A 16,382-nucleotide genomic window follows, 5' to 3' on the forward strand; every position below is an offset into this window, starting at 1 on the left:
TAGCTTATAGCTATGCGACGAAATAGGTGCGGTTATGGCAAACGAATCACGTATAATTGCACTACCAAAAATTTCAGAGTGACACTCGATGGAGGAAGGTCGATGTATGAAGGGATCTATTTTATTTAACATGAAAAATTAATTCTTATTTTTTCGCAACAAATTCCATCAAATTTCATTGAACTTTATATGGATTAAATAAAAAAGAGGTATCATGTTTCCGCCCGGGATCGAACCGGGGGCCTTCCGCGTGTTAGGCGGATGTGATAACCACTACACCACGGAAACATATTGATTGTTCTGAGTCGGTTTATTTTAATCAAATAAATTGTTCAAATGTATATTTGCGTAAATTAAACTATATATTTATTTGTTTATTTATCCATTATAGTTTATAGCCTATAATCCTATATGATAAGATATGTCATAAAAAACTTAGATATAATTGTTATAAAAGAAGATAAAACAGCGGAGTGTTTTAACTAATGAGAGGGTGACAAATTGAAGATAGAGGTGCAAAAGCCCCCCTTTTTTTCAATATATCTCGTAAACATCCCCCTTTTTGGTTATAAATATATCTCGTAAACAAAGCAAAATATTGATATATTGCATGTTAAACTTTTTATAGAGATTTAAATTTCCTATCAAAATAATGTTTTTTTTTTTAAATAAAAAAAATTGCATTCAAAAACTGTCGAAAAAAAACCTTTAAAAAATAATCAAAAATTCAAGTTTTTTAGTTTTTTTTCTATTTTGGTTGAATTTGTTGTTGGTCTGAGTGAAATATGTAGACATAAGCATTGCTCATAATAAAAAAAGGAGGTTAAATTTCCTTCTGGGCTTAATAAATATTTTCGTTGAAAATTAACTCTCATTTTAATTAAGTTTTACTCAAGTAAAAAATAAACGTTTTTTAAAGATTTTTTTTTGTAGAGGGGCTTAAAAGAATAATTACACTATATTACAAAAAGGAGGTTTCAAAATATACGCGGGCGGAGACCTATCACGTTTTTTAGAGCTAGTCGAACTGATTAAGAAACGGTATTTAAAAAGTCCCTAACACGCCAAAAATCTGGAGTTAGGGGCAAAAAAAAGGTTTTTTTGGACCTTTACCCATTGAAAAAATTCTAGCTTCGTCAAATTTTTACTCATTTTTGATTTTTTTTACCGACTTCCAAAAAGGAGGAGGTATTCAATTCGTCTGTATTTATTTTTTTTTTTTTTTTTATGTTTGTTACCGCATAACTTTGGACTGATTGAACCATAGGAACTATTTTAAAAACCATAAAACCCAGTTTTGATCCATGGAAGTCGGTTTTGTTTTTTTGCTAAAAATGATTATTATAGTTTCTTCTTCTTCTTCCTTTTTCTCGGCGCTGTTATGATCTCGATGTCGAGGGGATCATAACCTTCCCACGTTACTGCTTCACACTAGTGATCCGCCTGTGGGGTTCGCCGGGTTGACCTCAGAAATCGGCGGCAAGCCTCCCGGTTTTGTATTGTTCCGTTTCTGAGGCCAACTGAATGCTGGTGTTTTTGCATTTGCTTGTACCAGGAGTTTTTAGGCCTACCTTTCTTTTTATTATTATAGTTTCTGATAGAAGATAATTATACCTTTTCAACAATGTATAAAACATGTAATTCGGTTAAACCACCTAGAATTTATAAGCTGCCAAAAAACAAAAAAAAATAATTTGAAAAAAAAATCTGATAAAATTATGTTACAATATTGTAACGAATTTCAGAACTTCTTCTTAAGATAAATGTCTGAACACACTACCTACTACACCAAAGGTAGAAATGTGAACTCACCTTTAATAATTAAGAAACTACCTACCCTCTGAACACATCCCAAAATATACCACTAAACTGGAAGTTTTCACTGTTCGATAAGGAATCAATTGAGGCAGTTTTCAGCATGAGCTTTGTATATAAAATCTATAGTACTATCATGAAAAAAAAAAACAGCGCCACCAATAGTAAGCTAACGAACGAACTAAAAAATATGTCAAATTTCAAACAGAAATGTATATCTCATCTCCTTACTCCCATTATTGAATTCGATCTAAGCGCCCTCACGACCACTCAGGTAACAAACAAACTAAACATTTTTATTTCATGATAGTACCTACTATAGATTTTATATACAAAGAGCATGAGTCAAGTTTTTATTAAAATTCACAGTTTGTTGTACGTATTTCTAACTTTGAAATCGACTATTTCAAAAAAAAAGTGGTTGAAATATATTGACTTAAAAATTAGAATTAAATGTACAATTCTGCCTTTCGGAAATGGCATATTTTAATAATTTTTTTTTGAAAATTTCCCCTCCTAAAGGGGGCGAGATAGACCCCCCTCCCATAGTAAAAAATGATTGTGCCCAAGTTATAATACTACGTGCCAAAATAACATTTTTGTTCTATGCCAGGCATGTCAAACTCAATGGTTACTATGGGCCAAAACAGCGAGATTTAAATTTTTATGGGCCGCAAAAAAAAGTTAAACCAAATTTTTTATAAAACAGATTTATAAAAATAAGAAGAATGGTAACATTAATGTTTTCTTCCTGAATACCTGGAATCTCTTCTCTACTACCATTTTTTCTCAAAACCAAAGTGTAAGTTAGGCTGGATCTAAATGACGTATTCCTCTTTATACATAATCAAAACATGTGCTCGCAGGACAGGACATCATATTTCGGCTCTTGAAATTTTTCGTAGACCCTCAAAATTTCAAGTTATCGTCAAAAAACCGTTTTTCATTGTTTTCAGATTTTTAACGATATTTTACTCAGCCATTTTTCGGGCAATTTCAGATTGTTTTACAGTTCTAACAAGAAGATTACTTGTTCTTTTTGAAAATATTTTTTTATTATGCTCAAGCACCTAATTGGGTGTAGATTTTATGGGCTGAATCTTAACACGTTGACTGCCACCGAACAAAAAAAAAGTATTCCCAGGGTGCCAGCCTTGAACGTTTGTTTTAAACTTATCTCTCTGTGTCTTTAGTTTTAAGTAATAAATGTTTTTGATGTGTTTTAAAAGTGTGACCACCGTAGGGTCACATGGCCCCTTATGTTAAGTGTTTGTGCTTAGTGCCACGTGACCCACCAGTGGGTCATATCTTCTCTTCTTTTAAGGAATGTTCTGACGGTGACCCAACGGTGGTTCACATGGCCTCCTGGGAAACTTTTGCGTGACCCACCGGTGGGTCACTTGGCAGTCAACGTGTTAAAGTACAACATTTTTTCACCGTTTTTTAGAGTTCGGAGACCGTTTTAAGCTACATTTTTTGTTTTGGAAAACATGTGCTCGCATCGACAGGTTCTGCGAAATTTGCAAACGATTTATATGGCAGTTTTAAATTGTCCCAAATCTGCCTGAAAAATACTTATAAAATTCGGTCATATCCACTTCACACAAATTTTGAAATTACTTCAGAGTCACACTAGAAATCGCATTCCTCCATTTCCATATCATTCGCCATTATTCTATTTTAATGGATAAAATCAAAGAAAATGTAGGGCACTTGCCTTTCTGGTATCCCAAAAAGCTTAGTTGCATTTGAATGCCGTCTTTTATGATTCAACCTATCGTTGGGTTAAATCAGAACATTCACTTCCTAAATCACTTTAAGAAATCACAGAACTTCCTTCCATGATTTAAGCCATAAGATTTTATATTTTATATTTTCATATTTATATTTATTTGTTCATTAAAAAAAATATGTGAATGTGTTCAACAGAAAATATAAATCATAAACTTAAGCTCAAAATTATTAAAAATGTCGAGGGCCGCAAAGTTATTCGTTGTGGGCCGCATGCGGCCCACGGGCCGCAAGTTTAACATGCCTGTTCTATGCCTAAAAGTTCAAATTAAATAAAAGATTAAAAGAGAGAGAGTTATAAACAATTGGTCATATTCATATTTCAGGCATTAATGAACTAATTTGAAAAATTCAAAGACTTTATTATCTTGCTTGAAGTCAACTTTAATATTTACTCATTTTGTTTAAAATGACACTTACCGATTTTGAGATAGTTCCTTTTGTTTATAAAATTTCAGGAATTTGCGAAAACTAATATTGTGGCTAGATTTTTCTCATGTCCAAAACATATAAAAACACTCCCATATTGCGTTGATCTTAAAATTAATACTCAAAGCGGGTATATTGTTTAAGCTGAGTAATGTAAGTTTTTTTTTTCAAATTAACTCGAAAATTATGGGTCATATAGAAAAATTTATTAAGACAAAAGTTATAGAAAATAAAATTTTCTACAAGTTTTAACTACCTATATAATTTTCGTCAAATTAAAAAATGGCCGAGTTATTCATTAAAACTTTTTTTTTCTTAAATCCAAGATGGCGGCTTTGGCTCAAGCTCGATTTTCCCAAAACTTTTTGTTAACTTTTTTTCGATAGGTTTACTTTATAGATAATTCGTAAAAAGTTTCTCCCCAACCTCTTTCGCCGATTTGCTTGTGGGTAATTTATTATTCCCCTTTCATACCATATCCTAATTTTTTTCACCACCCAAAATGGTTTTCTGCTAAAAACATTATTTGCCTGGTCTATAAACAAATTCCAAACAACATCCAAACAACATCCAAACAGCACCGATAACAATGCGACCTAGGTTTTTATAAAACATTACGTTATCTGATAAATATGTGTTTCCGTGGTGTAGTGGTTATCACATCCGCCTAACACGCGGAAGGCCCCCGGTTCGATCCAGGGCGGAAACATCTTAATTTTTTAAATCTTTTCATTTCTGCCCAGTTCTTTTTTTTTTTTTTTACAAAAATTCATAATGTATTAATAATTATTAAGGAAGGTCCTCTTAAGAACATTTATTATTATAAGAAATTAAAGAGTTAAATGTATCCTTAGAATAATTTATCAATCACTCGAAATCAAATAATTTATGTATAAAATTACTAAATTAACTTCAAATTCAAAATTTAGGTACTGCAGATAAGTTCTTAAGTTTGTCTTTATTCTTTTTCTTTTTGTTTGATTTTATTTAATTTGCTAAAAGTAAAAACAAATGCGTGATCCTTCCTAACTGCATACCAGACCAAGGTAATCATCCATCAATGTTCCAATAGCAAACTTGAAAAAATATGAAATATTAAAAAAAATAGGTATTTGATAAATACAACATTTTATATTACAATTCCTGTCGCGTCCACACGCGTACCCACGATTTTCAGTCGAATTTTATCCTCTCCAGAAATGACAACGTCTTCGTCTTTTGACTTGTAGCAAGGTGGATTGCCATTCGGACAGAATTGCATATCAGCGGGTATAGACTGGCAGAGATGGAAAACGTTAATGTGAAAATTGAATAAAATTGTAGTAGTACTAAGCAGAAATTCAAACTTACATGATGCGAAATGAAGCAGGAAAGTGGACCAATTTCCGCAAACATACCAACCTGTAACACATACAAAATGGTTTGTTTTAATGAATAATAAGAACTCATTAAATACATACCTTGTTGATTTGTTTAACAACCGCATCGAGGACTTCCCCTTTAAATGGACGAAATACAATTGCCTTGTATTTGACCGGGTAAACTACAAATCCTTGGCCAGGTTGAATGACACCGGAACCGATTTGGTCGATTGTTGTGACTGCAATAACAAAGCCGTATTTACCTGTACACGTTCCTTCAACTTCGGTGTACAATTTTTGTTTGACTGTTTCTAAAAGTTGTGGTCCAAAGTATCGCGGATGCAATAGAATTTCGTGTTCCAGTGAAATCTAAAGTTTTCAGTTGTATTTGCGAGAAAATATCAAATAAAAGATTATTCTTACATGATAGAACATTGTTGTAGATTAAAGTTAATTGTAGTCCAGGTGAAAAAAGGGTTATTTTTCCTTTAAATTTAAGAAATAAACAAAACACAAAAATACGGAATAAATAAATAGTTTTATTTTTTAAGAATGCGCGTATTTTTTTTCCGGCTGTCAAATGTCAAAAGTCACACTGACATTTTATATGGGGTATGTTCGCGAACTTATAACATTTCCAATTTCTTAAGTGTACGTTCACACTTAAATTTTTAAAGCATTTTTTGACTATGAGAAATGGAATAATTTCGGTAGTAAACTACACCTCCAATGGAACGTGGCTGATGCAGAGTTAATTTTTTGTTCTAAAAAAAATGTTGTGTACTTTATTTACAAACGAATAGTGCTAGGGGGAAAAAAATGTTTTTACTTCTGTACTTTTGCAAAAAAAAAGTGACCAATAAGCCTTGTTCCATTGGAGGTGGTAGTTTACTCATGAGTAGATGATCTGGTACATTTTTCTACTAGAACTACTCATGCTTTTTTGTCGAGGAGATGGGAATTGCATTGATTCGTTGAAAGAGCGTTCCATTGAAAATTGCTAGTAATCGAGTGGTAGAACTTTGTCAGCTATTACATGAAGCCTCAAGAGGCTTGACTCTTTTTTCTAATTTTCTTTTGATAATCATTCTGTGAGGCGCGTACTATTACACGATGCCTCTGGAGTCCAAGACTCAAATTTGACATTTCTCTTTTGATTTAAAATTTGTTGTTGTTGTATTGCACCAAGAAGCAAAAAGAAATGAGAGGGAATGTTGAAAAAAGAAAAAGTAGAAAAAGAAACGTCAAAAAAGAGTCTCGGACTCACGACCCACGACTCTCCGGTCGGATAATTTTTTCTTTCATCTTTTTTCTCTTTTGCACTCATTATGTTTAAAAAGAGTCGCGCCTCTTGAGGCTTCATGTAATAGCTGACTTTCCACATCTGAACGTTGATATGTCAGTTTGAAATTTCGTTCATACAAGTGCCGTTAAGGCTTGGCCACACTGGAGGGTATGCGGTAGCGGTACGGGTAGCGGTGAAGGTACTTGTATGAAAAAAATTCCAAACTGACACATCAACGTTCAGGTGTTCAAGCCTTAAGGCTTGGCCACACTGGAGGGTATGCGGTAGCGGTATTGGTAGCGGTGAGGGTACTTGTATGAAAAAAATTCCAAACTGACACATCAACGTTCAGGTGTGGAATTTTTTTAGTAGGGTATGCGGTAGCGGTACGGGTAGAGGTATGAGGTAGCGGTACGGGTAGCGGTAACGATATTTGTATTAAAAAAATTCCACATCTGAACGTTGATGTGTCAGTTTGGAATTTTGTTCATACAAGTACCGTTACCGCTACCCGTACCGCTACCGCATACCCTCTGGTGTGGCCAAGCCTTTAATACAATTACCCGTACCGCTTCATGTGAGAGACTTGCCCCACAAAATTATCTGCTCTCTTTCAAAATGACATTGAGCCTTTGGAGATTTTTTCTTTGTGGGACGCGCCTAATAAATTTTTGTGCGTACTGTACAGTGTACACTGCTGTCACAGAAAACAAAATCAAAGCTGTCATCAGTTTAAAAATTTTTGTTTATAAACTGTGAGCTAAACAGCAAAAAAAAAGAATCATTTAAATCTTTTATTTTATTTATTCAAATAAATAAAATGACAACAAAAAAATGTGCTTACAAAAATTGTGGAGCTTTCACCAACAGCTCACATCCATCATCGGAAACATTTTACTCATTTCCAAAACATCCGGAAAAACTAGAAATGTGGATGAAGCTTGGTGGTGTTAGAAATGAAAAAGAACTTGCCTATGCTTCCAGGTACTTTTGTTCAAAACATTTCGATGAAACAAAATATGTCGCAAACAATCCCAGACGCAAGCAACTCCTTAGTGCTGCTATTCCCTATCCATGTGTACAATCACCTCAGCCAAATGTTGTGATTGTCGATGAAAATGAATATCAATGCGTTGTCTCCAGCAGACATACAATTGAGGAAGAACCCGACGACGAGGAAGAGGATGAAGAACAGGAGACCAATGAACATGGAGATGAAATAACTGAGGAAGTTGCTAATGAAATAAATTGTATTTCTGAAACCCTTGAAAGTATGAATTTAAGTTATTTGGTTGTATCATTATTTATTTTTATTTATTGAAGCATTTGAAACCTATGATGACTATCAAAACGAAATCAATTGCTCGGATGATTTCGAAGTGGCTATTGAACCTGAAAAGAGATCACTGAAACGAAAGATTGATCATTCAAGTACTAAACCTGGAACTAACTTACTCCCGGGGTCAGTAAAAAGAACCGTCTCCATAGTTTCGAACTGTCCAACATCTACGATAAATCTTGTTCAAGATCAATTAATAGAGGACAAGGCAATGGATGAGGATCTTGATTTGATAAATACGCAGGTTGATTCGAATGTTACGACATTCATATTTAAAGGCGAGGAATATATTCAAATGCCAAAAGAACAGTATGTTCGTGAGAAACTCGCACTAATAAACAGAATTCGAAGCTATGAAGAGGTTTTGAAAAACGTTAAGAGCTTAATGGATAATGTTAAGATTTAATACAAAAACATGTATTTTGAAGAAAATTCGAATAAAAAAAAAATAACAAGGTTTATTTAAAATTTTGTTAATATTGTACTTTTAGCCAAGATTCTCGGAAGTGTTGTATCGAAGCTTTCAATTTCAATATATCGCCAAAGTCCTTTTTTCGCGGAACGTATAGTGTATTCCAAAATTTAAGTAACGTTTAACAACATTACTTATTTTAATCATGGCTTGCGTCGTCGTCGCATCCTTTCAAAACTCATCCGATTGCTTTCAATTTATTACTGAATATTCTTGAATGCATTCAGCCCTGTCGTGAGTTTCATGTGAACAAGATTCCACCGGGAAATATTTAATTTCACTATTCCCCTATTGTGAGTTCTGGGCGAAAAGTTGTTCACGCCCGATTATTTCTCGGTATTTAATATGCGAGGTAGTCGGCAGCTCTCATTAAATTTTGGTGCCGAACAAGGAACTAGTTTCGGCACAATATATTTTAGACAAAATTATATCAAAAAATCAATCTTGGCCGCGCAACGTCCACAGCCCATTCTCCTTTTTTTTAACAGCTATGTTTTTGTTAAGGAATGATGCGATGCTGCTTATCTAAAACATAACTTACAATTTCGTTGTTCTCAATTAAACAAACATTTTTCTATTAAATAAAAATTGTAAAATGGTACACTGCGTGTATTTACCCTTCAAGTATTCAATATAAAACGAGTCATTCAAAACCCGTCGAAAAGAACAACCAATTCAGTAAGCATGATTTCAGGCGATTTGTGAAAATACACAAACTTCGTTTGGTTATATTAAAGTGTGTCGAAAAATTTCAGAAAAAATTCAAAACAAAAAACCACATATTTTTTACATATGTACAGTTGTGTTCAAAATAATAGTAGTGCCTGCAACAAAATAACATTTGTTATATTTACGGTGCTTCTATGGTTAAAAATTTAATTTCTTTGATGTCAAAGTTTGTAACGGTCAATTACTAATAAATGTATCGTAATTTTAAAGTGGAAAAGAAGGTGCCAAATAATTTTTCAATGATTTTTGGTTGTTCTTTCGAATTTGACCTGTTCAAAATAATAGTAGTTAAAGTTATTTTTTAAGAATTTAAAAGCGCTTTATAACTTAGAATATTTATTTTTGGTTTAAAAGTAAGTACTCATATAATTTGAATAATTTTTCAACAAAAAACGATTTGTTTCGGTTTTAATCTATTTAAAGTTCGAAGAGCAAAACACTGCAGTTCGGATAACGGAAACTTATACGAAAGCTGCTTGAAGAAGGGAAAACCTACTTGGAAATTCAAGTTTATATTAGGATGCTCCCCTACAATGGTAGCCAATGCAATAAAGTCAACGAAAAACCCGAAACGCGCGGTAGAAGAAGAAAAAAGACCGCCGTAGATGACAGGAGTAATGTCCAGACGAGCAAAGTTGAGCCTTCTGCATCGTTGTTTCACATCCAGAAGGCTTTAAGCCTGGATTACAGTGCAGTGAAAATTCGGAGGCGAATGTTAGACACTAATTTGTACGCTTGAAGTCCACGAAAAGTTCCGCTGTTAACAAAGAAATATGTTTAAATTCTTAAATTTTCGACCCTCCATGTTTAACTGTTTCCGTCGTATACTTTGGAACATATTCCGTATTGGGTGGACGTCGGACTTATTCTGGAGATCCAGTACCACCAAAGGGGACAAATATGCTCTCATCAATAAACAATATGTTACGCCATTACTTTGCTGGCCAGTTTATGTGGTCTTTTACAAACTGGATACGCTTTTTAACATGTTTCGCTGAACTTTTCGTGGACTTCAAGCGTACAAATTAGTGTTTAACATTCGCCTCCGAATTTTCACTGCACTGTAATCCAGGCTTAAAGCCTTCTGGATGTGAAACAACGATGCAGAAGGCTCAACTTTGCTCGTCTGGACATTACTCCTGTCATCTACGGCGGTCTTTTTTCTTCTTCTACCGCGCGTTTCGGGTTTTTCGTTGACTTTATTGCATTGGCTACCATTGTAGGGGAGCATCCTAATATAAACTTGAATTTCCAAGTAGGTTTTCCCTTCTTCAAGCAGCTTTCGTATAAGTTTCCGTTATCCGAACTGCAGTGTTTTGCTCTTCGAACTTTAAATAGATTAAAACCGAAACAAATCGTTTTTTGTTGAAAAATTATTCAAATTATATGAGTACTTACTTTTAAACCAAAAATAAATATTCTAAGTTATAAAGCGCTTTTAAATTCTTAAAAAATAACTTTAACTACTATTATTTTGAACAGGTCAAATTCGAAAGAACAACCAAAAATCATTGAAAAATTATTTGGCACCTTCTTTTCCACTTTAAAATTACGATACATTTATTAGTAATTGACCGTTACAAACTTTGACATCAAAGAAATTAAATTTTTAACCATAGAAGCACCGTAAATATAACAAATGTTATTTTGTTGCAGGCACTACTATTATTTTGAACACAGCTGTATATGTGTGTACTTAAATCATCTGATATTATCCTCACTTACCAGCCATATGAAATTGATTGGTGATGATTAACAAAATATATAAGAAAAAAGTCAATACCAAAGAATTATTTAATGTATAGATATATGTATATATTTATCTTATTATATTGGTTGTTTATAATTTAAAATTATGTAAGTAGGAATTGTACATGATTTTAATTTCGTTAAGTTACAGTAATAATAGCAATACGTTTTAAAAATTTATAAATATTTATTTTACTTTAAAATAAGTTTAGATATAGGTAAGTATAGGTACATAATATTTTGTAATAAATTAAATTTTATTTTATTGCTGTAGTTGAAAAACAAAGAATAAATGCAAGATTATTAACAAACAATAAATATACAAAACTCATAGTTTTTTTTAATATTTTTTTTTAACTTTGTGAAACCCATGCGGAGCAATTCGTCTTGAAATGATGTATTAAAAAAAAGAAAAAATCAGTTAGTTAAATTTTGATTAATTTTGAGGATTCTACGTAATAAAAGTTTTTCGATGGAGGCATTTTTGTTTGTAGTTGTGATTTTTTTACACTGAAAAAACACTTTTAATAACAGACTTTTTGCTTAAAAAAAAAAATCAAAAAAATTCGATCTAATTCTTCAGGCGCTTTACATTGAGTCGTTCTTTTTTATGTGTTTAGATTTTTTTAACTTGGTGGAGTCGTTTAAACAAAAACTTAGTTTTCGGTCTTACCATGGATTTTATTGCTATCGTACATCTGTAACTGTAGATTAGAGCACTACATTTATTTTTCATTAAAGACCGAAGTTATATTTTCTTAAAACCCAGTTTATGGCACATTTTTTTTTATTATAATATGGGAAACGAAAACAGACACAATGCAGTTTTCATTTATTTTCATAAATACATTTGTGGAACGACGATCCTAATGAAGGAGTAAGGCTTAGTGACATACAAATCTCAACCATTTTTGGGTGCGGGTAATTAATTTGCAGGATGGAAAAGGCCTTAAATTTACAGCCTAGTCCAAAGAAGAGATACAATTTTTCATGACAATGATACTCAGAAGTCCTTGCCAATGTTTGGGGGGTCATTACGTTACTCAATTATCCATAAACGATATCGTTTCGACGATGGTTTGATTTCCGTAAATTCAATAATCACTAAAATTGCAGACGATAAAGTATTTCTTTTTTTGTTTGCCGTAACTCGAATATCATCATGAAAACGTTTATACCTGAACAATTATTGGGTTGGTTGTATGAAGGTGATGAACACAGACGAACTAGCCCGATGAGTGTTTGTATCCAAAAGCTTAAATACGACAAATATTTATGGTGTCGTTAGTCTATCTTGTGGGAAAATAAGAGATCAAGAGGTGGGCAAAATTGATTGATTACAGACTGCAGTTAGTTTAGAATTTTAGAAAACTCAATGTTAAGTGGCAAAATATTATCAACAATCATACAGATAACGGAATAATCTAATGTAAATATTATTTTTTTTTCTAAATAAGTTTAACAATTAATAGCTATTTATGTCATAAGTTATTAGCAAGAAAAATTAAACAAACAGGCACAGGGATTAAAAATTGAGAATCAAAAAACCACATATACATACACACAAGTTATTAATTAGATAATTTTTTTTTTCGTTTTTCGTTAAATATTTTTTTTTTGTTTAAATAGGGGAATGTTAATAAAACAAAAAGCTATCACCTGCTGTCTACCTGTTGCTCATCTATTACTATTGAGCCCTTCATAGGTCCCATGAGAAGAGATGATGCTTAACAAGCATATCGCGAACTCCATCTTTCAGCGGTTGGCTTTCCTTACCTCGCTTTGGTGGCAACTCCCAATCCGGATTCAAGTTAAATGCAAATTGCGAAAGAATTCTTAGTTCGCATTTTATCTGCACCCAACCGGGCGAATAAACAAAACTCCAAGTGTGATACCATTTTTGGACGATTTCCACACAAGAACATAGCACCTCCAGCCATAAATGTAAAACCTGTTCATTGAGACCCAAGCAAATGAGACTACGCAACTTAACGTCCATCTGAGCGTGAGCATCATCATGGCTTTGATTGACAGCTTGAACGCATCGATATAGTAGCTCTTCAGGGGTGAGGACTTTGCCGTCCTCATCCAATCGATAGGTTTTACATAGCACCAATCGGCTGTAGACAGAATCGAAATCTTTCTCCACCTCACGGGTGGCAGCTTCTTCTATAAACAACCACGGATGACAAGGTCCACCGAGAAATGTTGGCCTCTTCATGCCATGCTCAAGGACTTGCTTTATTGCTGGTGCAAGGGTGCCTCTCACCAGGTCCGTGACAGTTTCTGATATCGCATCATCACCCGCTGAGGTATACTGTTTGCTGCGTTCATCAAGTAGTTCAACAAACTTTGCCGGAAACCAACCTCGCAAACCGTTTAGCTCTCCCACCCAACAATGCTCGTCCTTCTGGCTGATGATTGTAATGATGTCGTTTTTGCGGAATCCCAACTCATCATCGTCATGCCTTTCAAAGTCATGCAGAGCTTTAGCCCGTCGTTTGCGGGTTCTTGCGACATTTATAAAGTTTTCATGATCCTTGGCATGACTGTCGCTGCTGTACTCGGCAGTTAGACGTATGTGCGCTTGTAATTTCGGCTCGATGGTAAGAAAATGACGAGCTACTTTTAAAATAGCTTCACGCAGATCGACCAGGATTTCCGTCTGCCGAATGTTTTTGTTCTTGAGCTCATCAGGTTCGTTGTCTTCACCACCTCGAAACAGCAAAGTTTGAAACATAGACTTGGTTCGTTTAACCTGTCGTCTTGCGAGCTGTTGTTTTGGTAGATTTGGAACTGCCTCCGGATTACCAACCAAGCCCCCTTGATCGGCCATAAGGTAGGCTAAATGACGCCGACGATGGGTATCGATTACAGTCTGGCTGAGAGAGCCTCCAACTTCAAGTGCATTGGCAAATAGCACCTCGACATCGTCAACTTCTCCAGGAATATCTGACAATGAATTGAAGATTTGTGCAGAATTTTCCAAATGCTGCAAATCTTCAGTTTTGATTCGCAACATTCCCAGTGTCAGCTGAAATAAAACAATTGAACCTTCATAGAAAAACCAATCCCAAATCCGGACGAGGATTTTCATATGGACAACATTGGCGAATAGTGTCAAAAACCAGTGCAGTGTTATGAGCGAAAGTTCAATGTCATGTTTTTTCAAAGTCTCATCAACCGATGCCAGGTAATTGGCGATTAGTGTTTGCATCACCCGCTGGTCGGCCTGGATTCCTAAAAGAGTAGACGAATAGTACGATGCTGGAAGAAGATCTTCCACAATCGTCGCCATCATCCAGAAAGCGTTTTCCTCTTCCATAAACAGAAGCAAGCAGGCAGCAATAACTCCTGTTCCCTGGCAATAACCAATGTCGGGAAAAAGCCAGGCGATGCCTCGCAGAATTCGCCGTAATCTGGGAATCCCAGTTCCATGAGGATTGCTGAAACACGCATTGGTGGGAAGAATCCGCAGCAAATCTTTTTCAATCTGTTTGGATGTCATAAGGGCGTCATTGCCAGAAGCTTTGATGATCTCTTGATAGGATGTCTCGGTTTTTAATTTCTTTTGCAAGGCTCCAGAGAGCCTCATCCACATTTGTGGACGTAAAGAATGAGGAATTCCATCGCGGACCATTTGTCGCAGTTTTTCTGTTCGAGGCAGAACAACGTCGACATTTTCCCACGTCAATTCACAAGCTTCTTTATTGTGGGAAAATTCCAAGTGAGCAATCCATTGTTTTCTTTGTTCTGCATTCTCAACAAATGGAATGCCAAGTAATTTCTTTGAACTCTGTTCGGGACCGTCCTCTTCTTCCACTCTGAAACCGAACTCGTCAAAGCGATAGTCCGGCTGGTCGTTAGGTCCAGCTTCACATTCTGGCTGGCCCAGCTTGGCGAGGATTTCTTGTGGCCACATCGATGGAGTGAGTGCGGAGAAAGGTCCTCCGGGATTCGGTCGCAAGCCATCGACAACACTTAATTCATCAATTAAATCAGGTAAATCGTTGTCTTCTTCAGAATAATTGAATTGGAGTTTTTTCTATGGATAGAAAGTGTAGGCGTGTGAAAAAGTACCATATTTTAGGTCACAGGGCAGTAAAAAAAAAAAACTTACAGCATGTTCTTCTCGACCAACATAGCCGTCATGGTCACGGGAACCAAAAATTGATTTAGCCATCTCCATGTTTAAGATTTTATTTATTGATTTTGAATTGAAAAAATATTAATTTAACATTTGATTTTGTGGATTTTTGTGGTGATTTTTTCTGTTTTTGCAGTAAACAAATAGAATTTTTATGTTAACGTTATCATTTTTTTTTTCTTTTATGACATATGCAGACAAATGTCATCAATGTCAAGTTGTTGTTGGAATTTTCGGAAAAGGAAATTTTTGAACCGATTGAGATTAGGCGTGTTCAATAAAACAAAGGTGCATTCATATTCAATAGTTGAAAATATTTCAACCATAGTTTTACAATTGAAGAATTAGATCTGGGGTCGAATAACGGGATACGTTCGTTAACGTATGGTCACTATGTGTTCAAATCTTTTTTAACTGATTAAATAGAGACAGCAATAGTCAAAACGTTAACGTATGATCGTAATCGTGTGCTGTGACTCGATCCCTGGTTGAACGTCATTTATATTATATCGAAACACCCAATCCATGCTTAAACCATCAGAGCTGATCTGCCGCTATCAAGTGAGTTCAAAACTTGAACCAAGGGCTGAACCATGTTTTTTTGCAGCTTGCTTTTGGTCTTATAGCCTGTTTTCACTAGAGCCCAAATGAGATAATTTCATAAATTATCTCATTTCAAATGTCAAATCGTATAGGAAATTATTTATAGCACCATTCTAGCAAACCTCCCAAGTTATGAGAACCTCACAAGGTGAGCTGAATTTGATTTTGTGAGGTTTTCGCGTCACAAAAATTTTCGATATGTGATCTGCTCTGAAGGAGGTCCACAGTACACATAAAAAGGTAATATCTTCCGAACTGACATTGGTCACCAAATTGTCAAAACATGACAATTTGGCTACCAATGTAAGCTACCGTAATTCTTAATTATTTTAAATTACCGACAAAAACACTCAAAAACCGAAAAACCACGCACACCACTAATTTTTTAACACTTATTGGAAAGTGACTCTCACTCCCGCCGCAGTGCATCTGCGTCTTCGGTAATAGGCATGAATATTTTCAAATAAATAAATAAAAAAAAAAAACAAATTTCCTGTTAACTTAACTTCGGTTGGCCTTAGACATGGAACAATTCAAAATCGAGAAGCCTGCCGACGTTTCCTGAGGTCAACCCGGCGAACCCCACATGCGGAGCCGAAGTGTGAAGCAGTAAAGTGGCATGGTATAAAAAGACAAGGTATGATCATTAGAGCCGCCATCTT

The 16,382-nt window shown here is 34.8% G+C and overlaps 3 protein-coding genes and 2 non-coding genes across 7 annotated transcripts; 2 read left to right on the forward strand and 3 right to left on the reverse strand.

Moving 5' to 3' along the window:
- Window positions 1-215: 215 nt before the first annotated feature.
- On the reverse strand, window positions 216-288 carry Trnav-aac (transfer RNA valine (anticodon AAC)). The gene has a single exon. It is a non-coding gene; the product is annotated as a tRNA-Val (tRNA).
- A 4,383-nt stretch (window positions 289-4,671) lies between these two features.
- Trnav-aac (transfer RNA valine (anticodon AAC)) lies at window positions 4,672-4,744 on the forward strand. The gene has a single exon. It is a non-coding gene; the product is annotated as a tRNA-Val (tRNA).
- A 215-nt stretch (window positions 4,745-4,959) lies between these two features.
- LOC129914593 (DNA-directed RNA polymerase II subunit RPB7) lies at window positions 4,960-5,966 on the reverse strand. Its single transcript, XM_055993912.1, has 5 exons — window positions 5,820-5,966; window positions 5,496-5,765; window positions 5,386-5,436; window positions 5,174-5,311; window positions 4,960-5,111 (listed from the first exon to the last, which is right to left on the reverse strand). Exons 1-5 carry the CDS (start codon window positions 5,829-5,831, stop codon window positions 5,061-5,063), a joined length of 522 nt encoding a protein of 173 aa, XP_055849887.1. The 5' UTR covers window positions 5,832-5,966; the 3' UTR covers window positions 4,960-5,060.
- A 1,435-nt stretch (window positions 5,967-7,401) lies between these two features.
- Window positions 7,402-8,488, forward strand: LOC129914027 (uncharacterized). The gene is made up of 2 exons (XM_055993057.1): window positions 7,402-7,952; window positions 8,005-8,488. Exons 1-2 carry the CDS (start codon window positions 7,502-7,504, stop codon window positions 8,424-8,426), a joined length of 873 nt encoding a protein of 290 aa, XP_055849032.1. The 5' UTR covers window positions 7,402-7,501; the 3' UTR covers window positions 8,427-8,488.
- A 2,409-nt stretch (window positions 8,489-10,897) lies between these two features.
- Window positions 10,898-15,315, reverse strand: LOC129914026 (small G protein signaling modulator 3 homolog). 3 transcript variants are annotated; one of them, XM_055993055.1, is made up of 3 exons: window positions 15,091-15,315; window positions 12,747-15,015; window positions 10,898-11,356 (listed from the first exon to the last, which is right to left on the reverse strand). In XM_055993055.1, the coding sequence occupies exons 1-3, from the start codon at window positions 15,157-15,159 to the stop codon at window positions 11,274-11,276; spliced, it is 2,421 nt and encodes an 806-aa protein (XP_055849030.1). In that variant the 5' UTR covers window positions 15,160-15,315; the 3' UTR covers window positions 10,898-11,273. The 3 variants fall into 3 exon arrangements, 2 of the variants coding, with proteins under 2 accessions (XP_055849030.1, XP_055849031.1); XR_008772129.1 differs by lacking the exon at window positions 10,898-11,356 and adding an exon at window positions 11,363-12,074 and having other exon boundaries at window positions 12,149-15,015; XM_055993056.1 differs by lacking the exon at window positions 10,898-11,356 and having other exon boundaries at window positions 11,363-15,015.
- Window positions 15,316-16,382: the final 1,067 nt, after the last annotated feature.

This window comes from Episyrphus balteatus, chromosome 3 (genome assembly GCF_945859705.1).
Source record: "Episyrphus balteatus chromosome 3, idEpiBalt1.1, whole genome shotgun sequence".
NCBI lineage: Eukaryota > Metazoa > Arthropoda > Insecta > Diptera > Syrphidae > Episyrphus > Episyrphus balteatus.